The sequence below is a fragment of the Chaetodon trifascialis genome, chromosome 19 (genome assembly GCF_039877785.1).
Source record: "Chaetodon trifascialis isolate fChaTrf1 chromosome 19, fChaTrf1.hap1, whole genome shotgun sequence".
Classification (NCBI taxonomy): Eukaryota; Metazoa; Chordata; class Actinopteri; order Chaetodontiformes; family Chaetodontidae; genus Chaetodon; species Chaetodon trifascialis.
Window position 1 is genome coordinate 18,641,509 of NC_092074.1, and position 17,414 is coordinate 18,658,922.

The 17,414-nt window shown below is 42.5% G+C and overlaps 1 protein-coding gene across 1 annotated transcript in view; it reads left to right on the forward strand.

Moving 5' to 3' along the window:
• Positions 1–17,414, forward strand: part of lama2 (laminin, alpha 2) — a 174,613-nt gene that overhangs the window by 131,288 nt on the left and 25,911 nt on the right. The window contains exons 40-51 of the mRNA XM_070988059.1: positions 4,365–4,527; positions 8,016–8,094; positions 8,184–8,315; positions 10,449–10,565; positions 10,777–10,940; positions 11,424–11,562; positions 12,902–13,004; positions 13,298–13,414; positions 15,090–15,272; positions 15,594–15,599; positions 16,278–16,432; positions 16,576–16,719. Coding sequence (XP_070844160.1) covers positions 4,365–4,527; positions 8,016–8,094; positions 8,184–8,315; positions 10,449–10,565; positions 10,777–10,940; positions 11,424–11,562; positions 12,902–13,004; positions 13,298–13,414; positions 15,090–15,272; positions 15,594–15,599; positions 16,278–16,432; positions 16,576–16,719 — 1,502 coding nt within the window. The remainder of the gene's footprint in view (positions 1–4,364; positions 4,528–8,015; positions 8,095–8,183; positions 8,316–10,448; positions 10,566–10,776; positions 10,941–11,423; positions 11,563–12,901; positions 13,005–13,297; positions 13,415–15,089; positions 15,273–15,593; positions 15,600–16,277; positions 16,433–16,575; positions 16,720–17,414) is intronic.

Below are 17,414 nucleotides of genomic sequence, written 5' to 3' on the forward strand. Positions count from 1 at the left end.
GGAAATTTAGGTTATTACGTTAGAGGAGAGCGGGACATATATAAGAAGATGAAAAGGTGAAAAAAGAAGGTAATGAAATGAATAATTATACTGACAGAACATATTAAAAAGCAGAAATTAAATAAAGATGTAAAATCTCCAGGAAGACAATTGGATGTAAAAGAAATACCACAATAGGAAAAGTGCCATTTAGACTGGCTTCAGTGTTCGTGCCCAAAAAGCAGAGACTCTGTTGTCCTGCAGCCTGTATACACTCAACTCTATCAGGCCCACCTTTGAAGGAGAGGCATCTACGAAGTAAGGCAACCAAAACATCTTTCTGCCTCCTTGTTAGCTCACTAATGGAAAACTTAGCTCAAACACAGTGGTTGATGGGCCGGCGGCCAGCTGCCGGTGCTCAGTGCCAGCTGCTGGTGCGAAGTGTTGCCTGAACAATAGAGATGGATCCAGCCGGCTGCAGCAGCATTAACCATGGTGATAAAGAGTCACCCACCAAGATAATGGGGTGCAGTGACTCTGTTGTATTTTGTTAGCAGCTCGTAACTGTGCTCGTGCCCTGGGAGGGTGGTTGTGTGGCAACAGAGACACTGCACAAGAGAAATGTTAGCATGCGTGCATGCATACGGCCATGCTGCAGTGTTTCACTGGGGTGGTGTCTGTCCACCGATATTCATTCTCCTTTTAGCTCTGTTTCGTTTGCCACCAGCTCCCTTTGCTTCTATTTGCTCAGCTAGAAACAACACAGATGACCGTGACTCAAAAGAATTGTGGGACGGAAAACCAAAAGAGTGAGCCGAAAGAGGCTGAAACGGCCTCTGGAGCTGCAGTCAGGCGACGATTCTGTGTGTGTGTCATTACAAGCAGCCCTGTTCGCACACATCTAAGAATTTAATCCATTGTTAATATAAAAATATTGACTGTAGCAGCTTTAAGCTTAGAGGGCTGCTTGCTTTTGGAGTGCTCATCAGCAGTTTGACAATAGATGATTAGTAAATTATTTAATTTGCTTTAAACCCTTAGTACAGGTTAAACCCCTTACCATTTGGATTTGTGTAAAGGTTTGCTGGCAGAACTTAGTGGTACAGTCCAGGTGGTTCACTCCGGCCGAGCTGGCTTCATACCGAGGACTCATCTCTCGCTCTTTGTGTGTAGAACCAGCAGATAGTCGTTCACTTCAGCATCAGCGTCCTGGTGCAGCTGCAGCGTCTCCTCCCTCAGCACCCGCATCAATGACTGCGTGACCAACTGTGATGTGTTTTTCTCCTGCGACGTGTCAGTCAGGAAAGGAGACTGAAGTCCAAACGGGGGGGGTTCGGTGCTTTGTGCGGTGATTCCAGGCCTTCCCTGCGGTGGCCAGGAGTGCCACCTTGCAGGTCACTCTGACCGCTTGTGCTGGGATTGGTTGAGCTCTTCTTCAGGTGTTGCCAAGGATCACCGTTTTTAAAAAAAGGAGCAGCTCTTTCTTTTGCACACCTGCTAGCTAGTCCCTCTTTTCTCTGCCTTTCATAACAGCTTTGAATGTAGAACAGAAAATCTGATTTTGAATCAGATGTTTCCATTATTCTGAACATTTTTAAGATTTCTTACGTATATTGGCTGAGAAGTTGATCTTAACTTGGACAGAAGGGCCTTAAAGCACTGACGTCAGACCAAACTTCATCAGTTGAAATCTCCATAACCGAGTGTGCACCTTGTGTGTGTTTCTTCATCTGTTCGTGTTCATCACTGGTGTGATTTCCATCTGTACCTTCTGCTCTCTCCAACATTTTTTTAAAATTTAGCACATGTCCACCCTTTTTTACTGCTCAAGTTGCAGCATGCATTAGCAAGGGAAACACAAAATATGTCTCCTGTGTGTGCTCGGTGTTTCAATGCGAGCTCCTTTCAGACTGTCAAGACCTAGAAAAACTGTGGAAAGAGTCGTTATGCATGAAGTGTCTCGTGGTCTTTGTAAATTTCAGTAATCTCAGGGTCTGTTTGCAACTTTAAGTCACTTAACCCTGGAAGGCTCTTGTCGAGTCCTAGTTGGATTCAGCAGCCATAAGTGTACTTTTGAGTAACTGTGTCTACCCCACACCGATGAAAAACAAATGTGCTCTATGTAAAAATAATTAGTTATTTTGATTACCATTATGAAATTTTTATGGCTTCGGGGATGAAAAGGAAATTACAAAGCCAACACATTGTGACTGGCTGTGATGAAACTGTCCTCTCCTTGTTGTTACTCCTCGCTCTCTGGCCCTCTGCCTAATCACAGTGTGATTTTGTGTGCGTGAGTGTGTGTCTGTGTGTATGTGGAGAGAGAGAGAGAGAGAGAGAGAGAGAGAGAGAGAGAGAGAGAGAGAGAGAGAGAGAGAGAGAGAGAGAGAGAGAGAGAGTGAGAGAGAGAGAGAGAGAGAGAGAGAGTGAGAGTGTGTTGTGGCTCACTGGATGATTGAGAGTAGCAATTAGAGACTTAATTAGTGGCTATCACAAACACACCACACACACAAACACTGGTGCAAATGTGCATGCATTCATACAACTACGCACACACACAGCCATACAAAGACACACATAATGAGGCAAGAAAATACTGTACACACTTTCCTCTGTGTGTGTGCTCGTGTTTACTAGATACTATTATATGATTCCATCCACGTTTTAAGTGTTTAATTGGCTTTTAAATCCCACTATGTAATTATATGGCTCTGATACACACACACGCACACGCACGCACACACACATGCGGACAAACGCAGCGTGAGCACACACAGCCACACGCGGTACAGCTGTTCATTAGCATGATGCCTTTAGTTCTGTCTTGGCTCTAATCACATCATGTTTATGTTTCAAATAAGAGGAAATGCTGCATTGCCACAAACACACACAGGCCCGCCCACACACACACACCTACAAACACTCGCACTGTTTAAGTTTCAACTTGCTTTAATCACACCATGTTTACATTTCAGATGAGAGAGGAGCACGCCATCACACGTAACACACACGACCAGCTTGCTGCATGCACACGCACATTACGCAAATACGCACTCTGCACCCTTTTTTTTTTGTTTCGCTCCTGCGTACATGCACACACACGCATTCACACACTCATTAAGTTCCAGCAGTTTGACTATTATTCAAATGAGCCTCAGAGTGTTTTAGTGCAGTTTCGTCATTGATTGGTTTGAGATTTTACTGACTTTAATTTGATAAAAGCAGAGCAAACATGAAGTTTGTCAAAATTGCTGGCTTTGAATGGTGGTAAAATAGTGTGTGTGTGTGTAGGTGGGGGGGTGGGGGGGGGCTCAGCATGTGCTGTGAAGATCAAACGGTGTGATTTTCTTTCTGTTAGAGCCATAAAACTGAGACATTACTGTGGAGCCCAGAGACAGCACACCCATCAGGGCTGTTAACTGTTGGTATATCTAGAAACGTATGTTTGCTGATTATGATATATACTGTATATATATACACACATATATATATATATACATATATATATTGTTACGACCCAGCTCGCTAGGGGAAAGGAAGTAACAAAAAACAACCAGATGGAAATGGTTGAAATTAGTTATTTATTTAAATCCAAGTGTTTTAAATCGTTTTAGTACACAAAAGGCAAAAGGCCAAGACAACGAATGAATGAAATAATCAAAACCAAAAGAGAACTCTCCAAAAATGAGAGCTTAAGTAATTACAGCCAAAGGAGAACTCTCCCAAAAGAAATAATGGAAGAGAAATAAAACTCTCTTAAATGAGGCCTGCAGTTAAGGGTGAGAAACGAGAATCAAAATGCAAAATGAAACAGCACCCCTAAGCCTGGTGAGGCTAACAATCAGTATATTTAGTGTGTGCAAAAATCAGCTAACGTCTAAACTAGCTCCATTCGAGTCTGGCTACCACAAATAGGACAAATCTACTACAGACAATGATTACGTGCGCGAAGGACTGGTCATCAGAAATGCCAGCCCGAGACTGCCAGGCTAAGACCACTCTTGTAGCCGGCAGGAGAATGAATGAATGAATGAATAAATAAATAAATAAATAAATAGCTAGCATGTTGGTATCATTGGCTAACATGCAAGCATAACAGCTTTCTAATGTAATATGTCACAGCTGTACGTCTCTTCAGTTCTTCTGCCTCCAACTGGCCAAAAAAGCTGATTAATGCAGGTTTAATTAGCAAACAGATCTGTAAGAGTCCACTTTTTTTCACTGTTGATGAGTACTGATGAAGTTTCACTGATATTTAAGGGATGATGGAAGTGACACCGGGGTCGAACTTTCCTTTCAGTGCTTGTGTGAATGCAACAACATGAACTGAATGCGTCCATCTGCAGCACCCTTACAGCGGTCTCTCTGTGCGTCTGTGTCTCCAGACCTGCAGCTGAAGGCTGCCGAGTTGAACCAGACTCTCTCGCGGAGAGATGGAACTCCAGACAAAAGCCTGAAGGAGATGAAGGAGGAGATCCAGGCCATGCTAGCCGAGATGAGAAAACGACAGCTGGGAGGGAAGAAGAGCATCGCAGAGGAGGAGATGGAGTACGGGCACGCATGAGCACACACACACACGCACACACAGGTCATGTATCTTTCTCCCACACACGAGAAAAATACACATTTTGAGGAAAGTTAGCGAACAGATCAGTCCTTGTCTCAGACACACACGGTTGAGTGCACACACATTTCTAAGCTGCAGACACACATGATGAGCCGAACATGGGTGTTGATGAAAATAATAATATTCTTGATGAAAATATGCCAAGAACAGCGTTTGGAGAGAGGATGGACAGAATTACTGCACTTTAGGTTTTAACGTTTTAGTGCTTTTTTCTGTCGGTCCGTTTGACCAGAGCCCTCATTCCACTTGTCTTTTTCATGGAACCACCCTTTTTTTCACCGTCCTGTTGTTTTGTTTTTCATATTACGTTTTTTTGTTTTCACACATAACCATATGCTAATGCATTCACCTTTTGTGTCTTGGATTGCCTTTGTCCCTGCTGGGAACTTGCTTGTTGTTCTGCAGGGTGTTTCCCACTAGACTTTTTCTTTCGCTGAACTCGCACAACGAGAGAGAGAGAGAAAGAAGAGACGGCAGAGGTGGAATATGCATAAAATTCACCTTAATAAATCAATATGTAAACAAAAGAAGAAAACTGAAAAATCTTACTTGCATACTATAGAAAATTATTAACTGTGTTATCAACGCTTTCACACTAACAACATGGATGCCAGCATGTCAACTATTTTAAATTTCAAATGCATTTCACACATTTTTTAGATATTTGCATGTATTTTTCCTTAAATGGAACCAATGGCTGCTATTATTTTCTTTAAATGGTGAAAATTAGACTCTTGAAACTCAAAGTGTGTAATCTATCCATGGAAACATCACCCCTGCATTACTTCTTTAGCTGCATTATCATTGCGTTTTCAAGGCGTTTAGGTGCAGATGTATTAGAAGTACTCACTGTCAGCTCCTGGAAAACTGAACGCGGGCTTCGTGCTTGCAGTTGCAGAAGTTAGAGTGTAATTGATTTTCATAACATGCGGAAATGATTGGAGCTCAGTGGATGCCTGGAGTACTAGAAACAGCATAAAAGGTTAAATCATGCAAAACCACTGCTCCTGAAACGCCTTGCTTTCTTTCTTTTTGTCGACACAGGAGACATCAGGATTAAATATCATTAAGCAGACGTGTGATTGCTACGTATCCTAAAGCCACGAGTTTCTGCTGATGCTTCAACAAAGCCTTCTCACTTTCTTGCTCTCACTTTATCTCCCCCTTTCTCAAGACATTTGATGGAATTAGTAATCTACTCTCTTCATCCCTCCTTCAACCCCCCCCCCCCCCCGTCTCTTTCAGTCGCAAATGTTGACGAGGTCGATGAGTTAATTAAAAGTACTGTATGGCTGTAGGGGTAGAAGCAGAGACGCACACAGAGCGTGCAGTGAGGAGGAAAGTCACAGAGGGAGAGGAGAGCAACTGACAGATGGACAGAGAGTTGTAGCGCGAGCGAGTATGAGAGACAAAAAGAAAATGCCGCCGCCGCCGTCGAATGACTTGTCTGTCAGTCTGCGGTTGATTATTTGACTGAGCCCTGAGGGGAGATTTCAGCTCGAGCAGCAGAGGGAAAAACAAGCAACAACAAATGTTGAGGGATGCTTCAGCAGAACGAACAAAGCTGCCGCAGTTATTTAAGATTCTTCCATATTTAACGTATTTTCAGCATGTCGCAGTCTTCACCGACATAGACTGACTTACATTCATCACTCATGCTCTATTTCCATATATTATAGTGTTGTAATAGTCGGTTTGGTAAAGATTAAACACCCCTCCCATTTGTTTGTACTTGGTTATATTCTGTTTTCCTCACACTTTTCCCCAAAGGGTTCATTAAAGTTTCATCAAACCCAATCATTACCTTGCATATATCCCCAAAACTGTGTGAAATTGTCCTCTGAGTGATGTCAACTGGAGGACACTAGATCCTTGTTGTCTTAATTAATGCTGAAGGTGAAAAATAAGTCTCATTAAGGGACGCTATGGCAAACATATGGCTGTTAAACTGTTTTAAATACTTCCAAAGTGGGAAGGCTTTCTAAAAATCTTGCCAAAGCAAAGTATAAGGAAACAACTTGGACTGAACTAAAGGCTGCTCTGCAAATCTTGACTGATCAAACGAGATATTTCAAGCAAGTCTGACGATGCCATATTCATGATACTAGCAAAGAACTAGTTTGTTTGACGTGTCGTCTGACCGCTCTGGAAGGCAGACATGTTTATAATCTGTTTGTGAGCAGCCACACTCGAGGGAGGTGTGAAAAGCCGGCCATTACAGTGTCTAAATCTGAGGAAAGCGGCGCAGACAGTCTCTCCTGGAAGCCATTCATAGTGTGGCATTCAGCTGTAAACAAAGTGACAAAAGGAAGTTGTGTAAAGAAGGAAAAATGTGGGTTTTTGCACATCTTGCCGACTGCTGCATGAGTGAACGTTGGATGGGCGCCTTCGGAAAGTTGCAGACATTGTGCGCATCCCCTCCAGTTCTGACCCTTAAGCACCGATGGCCCTTCAAGCCGTCGATGCTCTGCTCATTCGTTTGTTTCATGGCTGCCGCCACGCTGCTCGCCCAAAATCTATCGTCCTCTATGCGGAAAATTAGCATTGTCACTCCCCACTCTCAGCTTCGCTCAACCGCGATTCCAAAAAAAGTTGGGATGCTGCATAAAAGGAGATGAAAACAGAATGCAGTCATTTGCAAATTAACTTTTACCGACAACAGTTTTACAAAGTTTTCCTGAGTCCATGCAGCAACATCCTTTATCCAGTCATGTGTTCACAAAGTGGTGAACCTCGCTCCATCCTTGCTTATGAACGACTGAGCCTTTCCAGGATGCCCCTTTCACACCCAATCATGATGCTATCACCTGTTACCAATCAACCTGTTTACCTGTGGGATGTTCCAAACAGGTGTTTTTGGAGCATTGATGACTGACACCTGTACTCTCTCAGTAGTGTTTTCAGCTGTTTGTTGCATTCATGTTAATAGGCACTGGATCTAATACAAAATGTACAGTATGCGTCTGCAGTGGTTTGTTTTCCGTTATTCTTCAGAGTCTCGTCCTCTGCCTGTTTCATCTCTTGCCGTTGTTGATACAGCACGCCATGCTGCAGTGTACGTTAGCACATGTTGCTTCAGCCGCCCACCCGGTCACATGCAAACACACGCGCGTTAGTGTGACGACATTTGAAATGTTTGACGCTGCCGCAATTTAATCCAACTCAGCCTGAGGGGTCAATAGAAGAAAATCGGCAATTTCATTCCAGCATTTCAACATTGAGTCATATGGAGTGAGTATTGTCTTCACACTAGCAGAGGCTCGGTCACGCATCACAATAACTCGCCTCTCCTCTGTGAACTGTTGCTTATTATAACTTATTCCCCTTTTGTGAGCCGTGAATACCACAATGTTAAATGACCAAAATATAAATGTAAATATCCTAATCTCCCCCTTCTTTCCTCTTCCAGCCTTGCAGAGGAGTTGTATCAGAGAGTGAAGAGATTATTTGGCGACCCCCATCAGGCCACAGAAGACCTGAAAGCAGAGGCAATTATAACTTCTAATCTTTACTCTTTTGTCTTCGATGTCCCTAAATTAATGACATTAACTTAATGCCTCCCCATCTGCTTCCCTAGATAAAAGAGAAGCTCTCAGACCATGAGGGGAAGCTGCAGGAGGCCCAGGATCTCCTCCGCTCTGCTCAGGGAAAGACGAGGCAGGCTGGCTCTCTGGCTGAACAAAACCAAGCTAACCTCACCGCCCTGGAGGTACACATGCACACAGTCTCACACGGGTTTACACACAGACAGACAGAAAGCAGTGCGCTCGAGTGCTCGTCGCGTACTGTTTTCTCAAACACGCAAAGTTTTACTATTCAAAGTTAGATTTTTAGTATGAAAAGGATGAATTATTATGTATACTAGTCCATCCACATCCCTGCAATCATCACAATCACCTCATCCTTTCAAACTGAGCCGCCTAAGTTGATGAATGGCAAAACATTCAACTCCTGTCGGTAGAAATATTCGCTCTCTTTTGACTTTGTTGTGCTAAAGAAAGACAAGAACCTTCATGGCCAACACGCTTGGCTTTCTTTGATGTACATGTGACCGCTAACTGAATTGTCCAGTTTCTTTTAGAGACAAACAAGACCTTGTCACAAGCTTTCCACATGAAACTAAAAAGTAAACTAACAGGTTGTGAACAAAGGGAACCCAGAAAGCAGTCATGAGTAACCGAGGACAGCCAGACAGCAACTCACGCTGCGACACACGAGACGTTCTCTACTTGTTGAAACATATACTGTATCTAATGCACCCTGTGTTATGATAATAATAATAAACTTTATTTGTATAGCACCTTTCATACAAGAAAACCCGCTTGATAAGACAGAATAAGAATGGAAATAAAGATACTGCTTTTCATAAGATACATGATACAACCACTGAATAATAGGAATAAAATAAAGTTAACTTTGTGATGAAGTCTAAAGTCTGTTTAAGCTGTTATAGTCAGCCTAAACAGCTGCTGCTACACTGCTCACATAGAGTCTGTAGGATGATGTAGGACGATCCACATGTAGGTTATGAAGTCTTTGTCACCCTCCATTCTGTGCAGGCGTAATGCGAACACGTTCCGGCGAGTGACACCAAACATGAACTGCATTGTTATATTAACGTAATCTGTGCGAGCCGGCTGACATTCGTTTTGAAGTAACAGCTGTACCCAAAACAACAAAAAGTCCTAAAACTCCTAAATAATCATAAAGAGTGGAGCATCTAACCATCTATTTATCTCACACGCTGCTCATTCTCATTCTCCTTTAAGCCTTTTGCATATGATTCATCATCAAGGAAAGCTCACAGGCAGCGCCGATTCCTGACAGAGCACAAGCATTTATCGGGAAGATTATTTTTCATGTCCTAGAGGAAGTGTTCTGCAGTGATCACACACACATACGCAGCTATCTGTCTTGCTTTTTGTTTCTCCCTGACCCTGCAGTCTTTTCACTATAAAGAGAGGCTTTCTGCGGCGAAGACGGTGGAATACGCACACCGGGGTCACGCTGAGTTCACACGTTATTTAACCTGAGCGCTGATTGTGTATCCGCAGCGTCCTCTGCTTTTATTATTTTCAATGACTGGATCCATTTTTTTACCATAAAGAGGTTTTTAGAACTCGTCCGCATTGAAAATAATAATTGCCCTGAATAATTGCTCTCTCATTATCATGGGAACCGAAGTTTCAATTTAGAGTTGACCTCAGCCATCAGACAACATCCACGCAGACTCTGGCACAAACGCTTCTATACTGCTGGTTTGCATCCAAGTATAAAACAAGTATATCAGTATGCGACCCCTTCACTCTCATATTGACATTTTTGACCTGTCTGTATGCTACAAAAGCATAATAGAGTCCCTTACATTCAGTTATTGCTTTTGGTTTTAGTGTGCCATGCCGAACTTTACTGTAGCTGCCGCTATGAAGCATTTCTGGGGGCACTGCAGCACACAGGCAGTTGACATCATCCGCACATGTTATTGCACTGTCACAAGGCACCCAACACTTTGCTGATAGACAGCATTCAGCAGCTATCTTCATAATCAATTAGCCATTAATCTTTTCTTGTCTTTTGTGAGAATAAACCGAAGAGTTTTGGGTTGCTGATCAGACAAAACGAGCTATGTCATGACATCACCTGGAGCTTCAGGGCACCGCAATAGGAATTTCTTACCATTTTGTGACATTTTACGGACCAAACGATGAATCGAGTCGCCGAGAAAGTAATCAGCAGATGAATTGGTAATGAAAGCGATCATTAGTTGCAGCCCTGCAGCAATGCTCACATGTTGGTGCACTGGAATCTTGTGCAGCTATTGATCCCGGTTTGTTGTTTGCAGCGGAAGCGCTCTGCAGTGAGTGGACTGAAAGAGGAAGCGCAGGAGGTCCTTGGAGAAGGAGAACGTCTGCTGGATGAAGCAAACCAGCTTTCTGACAACATAAACAAGGAGCTAGAGGTATTAAAGTCAACCTGGTGGAAACCTGTAGAGCCCCTGGAGCTCTTTGAAAACTCAGTCTGCTGTTAAATATTCTGTCTGAGGTCAGCTTTGTGTCTTCTGGCATCAGGAATGAGGAGCTCATTCAGAAGAATCTCTCTCCATGTTTTGATTTTGATCCCTTCTTTCTTCAGTTCAAATAGCACAGAAAGCCTCTGTTTTCTGTCTGCAGGACTTGGAGGAGATGGGAAAAGAGCTGGATCCTCTTCACGTCCAGCTGGATGACAAAGTCAGTCGCCTCACCGACGGTTTAAGTGACGGCAGCCTGGCCAATCACGTGCACGATGCAGAGGAACACGCCAAGCAGCTGAATGAATCTGCTGCCATTTTGGACGGGTACGTTTAAACACAGTGGAACATGTTCACACCGAGGCTGATCACACAGCGTCTAGATAGGGCTGGAGCTGGCAGATAATCATTTGGATAATTATCATTTATCAAGCAACGCAATCAGACATTAGCTGGTCTCTCAACTGAGAACATTTGCTTTTCTTCTCTTTCATGTCAGTGTGTGTAGTTAATAACCTCTGATATTTTGAACAGTGATTTTCCACTGAAATATTGATAAAAGAGGCAAAAATGACAAAGATGAGAATTAAACAAAGAGAATAATTGTCATTGCCGTCCTAGAAACAAAACCAGTGCGCTTAATTCGTGCTGGATTTGTCACTGCAGAAGTTTGAGGAAAAGCACAAACCGACTTCTGGTTGTTCTGCGTTTGGCTTTTCATCACTTAATAAAACATGCGTTACAAATCAAAAGGAAAAAAAACAACAAACTGACGTGCGCCTCTCTCTTTTGTCCTCTCCCTCCTCGCAGCATTTTGGCCGAAGCTAAGAATCTCTCCTTCAACGCGACAGCTGCCTTCAAGGCCTATAGCAACATTAAGGCAAATGTGGATGCAGCGGAGAGAGAGGCAAAGGCAGCCAAGCAGAGGGCGAGCGAGGCACTGGCACTGGTGAGTGGACACGTATACCGACACACGCACGCACACACACACACACACACCTACAGACCAAATCCAAAACAGCAATTTCTTACTCCTGTTCAGAATAGTTGTTTCCTTCAGGGTTTAATGAAGTATCCCATTATTTTTATTATGTATAATTCATTACGAGGAAAACATCCTGTGCCCGATTAGTCGTCTTTTCCATATTCTCCAGCGCTTCCTCTGTTATATACCCGATTGTAAACAGCAAATATTCACTCCCAAAAGCTGAACTGAGTATTTATGCTACATGTGATCCAGCTCACATTCAGGTACTGCATGCATACCTTCGCCTTCTACCTATCCAGACCATGAAAGTGTACTCTCAGCACAGGAGTTGGTGTGTGTGTGTGTGTGTGTGTGTGTGTGTGTGTGTGTGTGTGTGTGTGTGCGCGTGTGTGTGTGTGTGTGTGTGTGTGTGTGTGTGTGTGTGTGTGTGTGTGTGTGTGTGTGTGTACATGTTCGGGCTTGTGTGTGTTTGTGTGTGTCTTGCATGCAGTAACAGTAATGTAAGCTCTGGCTCTCCATTAGTCATGGCTGAGAGATCAAAGCACTTCTCTGTCCCTCTTCTTCCTTCTTTTTTTCCCCCCTCTGCCTCTTTCATTATCATGTCCACACACACCTGAAATCTTGCCCCTTTCCTTCTTTTATATCTTAATTTATTCATTTTTCCTTCCCTCCCTCTTTTATCCCCTGTTCATGTCCTTGTTTTGCACTTTTTTCTTTTTAGTTCCTTCTCCATTTGTTTACTTTTGTCTTGGTAACATTCATCATCTTTGATTTTCTTTTACCCTTTATTTTATAATACTTTTCCTCTCAGTTCTTTTTTGTTTTTTCCTCCTGTGCACCAGTTCAGTTATTTGCCATTTGTTCTGCGAACATTTTACCCTTTTCTTTTCAACTCATCCCCTTTTTTCTCTTATTTCTTTATTTTTCTTTTCCTTTGGCAAGAAAGAGGTAAAGGGCAGAGGAAGAAAGGGATAAAAAGACAGTGAAAGGAGGCAAAGAAACAAAGAAAGAAGGGGTTGAAGGTGGAGAGTGAATGTGAGGAGGAGTTAAGTCCGCTGAATGCCTTTTTTAGAATATCATTTAGCAAGTGCAAAGTGGTGCTGCTTTGATCTTACAGAAAGGTGCTATGCAGATTACTGCACCTTTTCATGTGTCACCAAACATGTTTTTTAATTCATGTGTGCCATCTGAATTATTCGGGAAGCATTTAAAGTGAGGGCATGTTAAGTCACAGATTTTTGTGTGTGCGTGTGTGTGTGTGTGTGTGTGTGTGTGTGTGTGTGTGTGTGTGTGTGTGTAGGCTTTAGGTCCAGACGTCCCAGTAAAGGAAGCAGCTCAAGGTGCCCTTCAGAAGAGTCACAGGCTGCTAAACCAAGCCAAACAACTCCAAAATGATGTCAAAGGTAAGCATATGTATATATATATATATATATATATATATATATATGTGGTGTGTATGTGTGTTTGTTGTGCATTGTGTGACTTTCTGTATGGATCACAGTAATGACATGAAGGATATCATGTACATATCAACTGCATGTAAAGCATACTGTTTACAGTCATTGTCACTTCTCATCTGCCGCTCTGACTTACTGTCAGTCACCCTTTCGCATTCGGGAGGTGAGGGAAGTGTTTTTATTAGTAGGCAGCCTTGACTTCAACCACCCTCATCATCATTTTGTGTCTGTGTGTGTAGAGAATGCAGATAGTGTGGCCAGGCTGAAGGGCAGGGTTAAAGAAGCAAGAGACGATACCAAAGACCTGCTGAAAGCTGTCAACGGAACCATGGCAACGCTCAACGCTATCCCCAATGGTATGACTGCACAATAGACAGTGTGTGTGTGTGTGTGTCTGTGTCTGTGTCTGTGTCTGTGTGCGTGCACATGGCAGAGATAAAGAGAGAGTGGATCAATATCACTGTGCCAATAAAGGTCAGCTGCTCTGGTAAACTCAACTTGACACATGTCAGTACTCACAGGCACACACACACAGAAATACACTGCAGTCATACTGAGGCTGTTGAACCACAGTGAAACAAACGGATGTGTTTGGGTCAGCACGCTGGAAACTGTTAAATGTAGCTTCTCAGAGCTAGCACAACATGTGAAATCTGAATTCAGATGCCTGTGAGTGAGGTTAAAATATCACAATACTGGGACACGCAGCAGTCAGACTGCTGGAGAGTCAGTGATCTTTTAACAGACTGACCTGCTCCGAAAAAGCTCGGCATTTACAGCCAGAAACCCATAGGATTCTGTGTTACGAGGTAGAGGCAGAGGCAGTGCTTTGTAGCCAATAAAGACGAGGTTTTACTGAGATGAGGTGACTTTATCTATAGGAGTCAGCGGGATAATCTTATTTATTGTGCAAATGATCCATGCAAGAAAGTCTAGTGTGCATAGATGAGATGGACAACAGAAGATACAATATGTCCCACACCTACATACTAATATCATGACATAGAAGATATGTGCTGATCAGTGTAGTTTGAAAACTTTCGAATTTAGAAACTTAAAGCTAAGAATGAATTTTGCTCCAACAACAATTTTTTCTAAATATTTCCAGTTGTGAGAAAGTCCACAATGTCTGTTGTGCACTGGGGAGGTATTTAGAGTTCAGAGAAACGCTGACATAGAATAATTATGTAGCGTGGGCCTGTGGTGCGGCTAAGATCTGTGTGTGATGCAATGAAAGTTCTCGAGAGTTTAGAATTAAAGTCTGGCTTTACTGCCGCATCAGTGCCGCTTCCTGCCTCCAAATCTGACCCAGGATCTGTTTTCAAGTCTCATTTCCTGCTGTTAACCAAACACAAAGACAACAAATAGAAAGTATTCACTCATACTTGTCAGAACACAAAGTCTGATATTAGAGTCAGCTCAGGTTAAAGGTGTCTGGAACAAGTACTCAGTGGTACTATGTCAAAAGTCTCTGTTAGGTAACAGGTAAGTTCTGCATTCAAAATCTGTACCAGCATCAAAATATACTTAAAGTTCCTGTGTACATCACTTCAGTGTTGCAGCTGGTAAAGGTGAAGCTAATTTTAGCTACTTAATATACTGATGGGTGTATTGATTATTTAATAATCGATCACAAAGTATTTGTTTGTGCATATTTTATACTAATAATCTAAATCTGCCAAGTAACTGGCAACTTATGTTGTCAAATAAATGCAGTGCAGTAAAAGGTATAAGTGTAGAGGAGTAGAAGTATAATGCAGCATAAAAGGAATCACCCAGAATCAAGTACAAGTACCTCAAATGTACTTCAGTTAATGTGCTTTCTTACCAATGCAAACTGGTGTCGCACTGATCAATTCCTCCATGAATATTTATTTCAAAAACAAGCACAAGCACAAGCACAAGCAAACAACATATATATATAATAGCAACATAGTACATCACAAAACCCATCTGCTAACCCACACTTAATAACCGCTCATTTATGTGTGTAATTTGTTTTGCTTGTCTCTTACTTACATTCATCAACAGACACAGCAGCGATGCTAACAGCCACGAAGGCTGTAGCAGCAGACGCTAACGCCACGGCCATAGACGTCCTGGAGCGCCTTGGAGACCTGAACCTGCAACTGCACGGCCTACAGAGGAACTACAGTGAGCTGGAGGACACTGTCAACACAGCCAATCAGATGATCCAGGACCCAGAGAAAAACAGTAAAGGCCTATGCTATTGGCTAGCTACGTAGAAACACAGTCTAGTAATAGTAGTAATAAGTAAAAGCAGCAGGAGCATTTTGTGTCTCGCTAAATCCCATTAGAAAGTGCGTTTTGTGACAAAATCGGTTTTGAATTTTACCTCCTAAACACACTAGTTTAATAAACAAAGTCATAACAAACCCTTTTAAACTGTAAAAATATAGTTACTTTATCTTGAGGTTTGAGTTTTGCAGATATGACGTTATTGTCTCAGAGCTGGTGAATTCAGCCAAAGCCTGATATTTTTCTCCCTGTCTCTCCTTTTTTTCACCCCCACAGCCATCAGTATGTATATTTCACTTACCTCAATAATTATCACTTATTATTACAAGTGGTGCACCAATAGTATGTTGTCATTAACCGAGTAATGATGCAAGTCATGTGACCTCTTGGCCAGCACACATGTGTAGCCTTTTTGCTTATTAAATCACATGCAGGAATATTTTAAATCACCACTTCCTGCTGTTTTAGGCTTAATCAATAACATCTGTGTCAAAATGAGCTGATTTCAACAGTATTGGAGCACCACCCATTAGTTCTATAACCATGTTTAATAGCTGTACAGTAGACGGTAGTTGCTTCTAATAATGCCTCCTCTGCTCTGCTCTGCTTGAGCGTGAGAGCTCTGCACATCGCAAAGCATGGAACTCTTTATTTCTGTCTCTCTACATTTCATTTTCAGTTTCAAGCCCGCACAGTACATGAGTAAACAGCACAGAAAAGGTCCTCTTTGAATGCTGAGCTGCGCTAATTCTTCTCCATCTTTCTCACTCTTCCTCCATAATTCTCCTCCTGCTTTGAGTAATGTCGGTGATTTCCTCAGCTGCCATTACTTCTCATTATTTCCTCACTCTTTACATGCTAGCTCTCCACGCTCTCTCAGCTGTAATACACTGCTTACTGTTAATGATAGCAACCGCTGTACTGTTCTGTATCACCGCTGTACTTTATTTCTCTCCTCAGTCCACGCCGCAGGAGCTAAAGTGAAGGATTTAGAGGATGAGGCGGACAGGCTGTTGGAGAAGCTGCAGCCAATCAAAAAGCTGCAGGACAATTTGAGGCGAAACATCTCACAAATCAAGGAACTGATCAACCAAGCCAGGAAACAAGCTAACTCAGTAAGTTTTCAAGGCGCTGACATGCTCGACTCTCAGCTTGGTTATAAATGAATGGAATTTGTACACAATGATAGTAAATACAAACTAAAATAATAACTCTGTGTGGATGCTTTCTTCATTTCTCCTCTTCTTCCTCTTTCCAGATCAAAGTGTCGGTGTCATCAGGCGGCGACTGCCTCCGTAGTTACCGCCCCGACATCAGGAAAGGGAGGTACAACACCATCACCCTTCACGTTAAAACCACCACACCCGATAACCTGCTCTTCTACCTGGGATCAGCCAAATACGTAAGTATGCTGGTTACTTTTCTGGGGGTACAACCAGAACTGCAATTTGACTGCAAGCGTGGCCGTAATCTTAAACCACAAATCATCTTTTTGTCATAACCCCAGATAACCCCATTACCGAAACCGTTTTCTCAACTCTTTACCTAAAGGTCTCATTCAGAATAGGTTTTTTCATCCACCTTTTCAACAGCACACATTTAGCGAGACAGTAATGCATCGTTTTGTATTAACACTCATTAAGTCTGTTTGGGTAACTAATATGTCTTTATGAAGCTGAGGAAACATGGTGAAACTTTGCCTGTGTGGGGCTCTGGTGCTCTTGCTGACAAAACAGAAAAGCCAGTCGACAGTTTCACATTTTTTAAGTCTTTCATATTAAAGCATTAATCATATTTAATACAGTGTTGAGGTGCGCTATATTCTGTAGCATTTATCATACTTGAAAATGCCTGCATTACACACACGCGCGTGCGCGCACACCCACACACACACATAGCCTGCACAACCTCCCAGAGTGATTTATCTAATAGGAGAATAATTAATACTTCTTGACACATACTCACTAACACGCCTATAAACGTAGCACACCGCTGTTTTAAGGTACCACTGATAATCCCTGAGTGTGCATGCTGTATGTTTAGATATGTGTTTATGGATATGCGTGTGTGTGTGTGTGTGTGTGTCCTGAGCAGCAG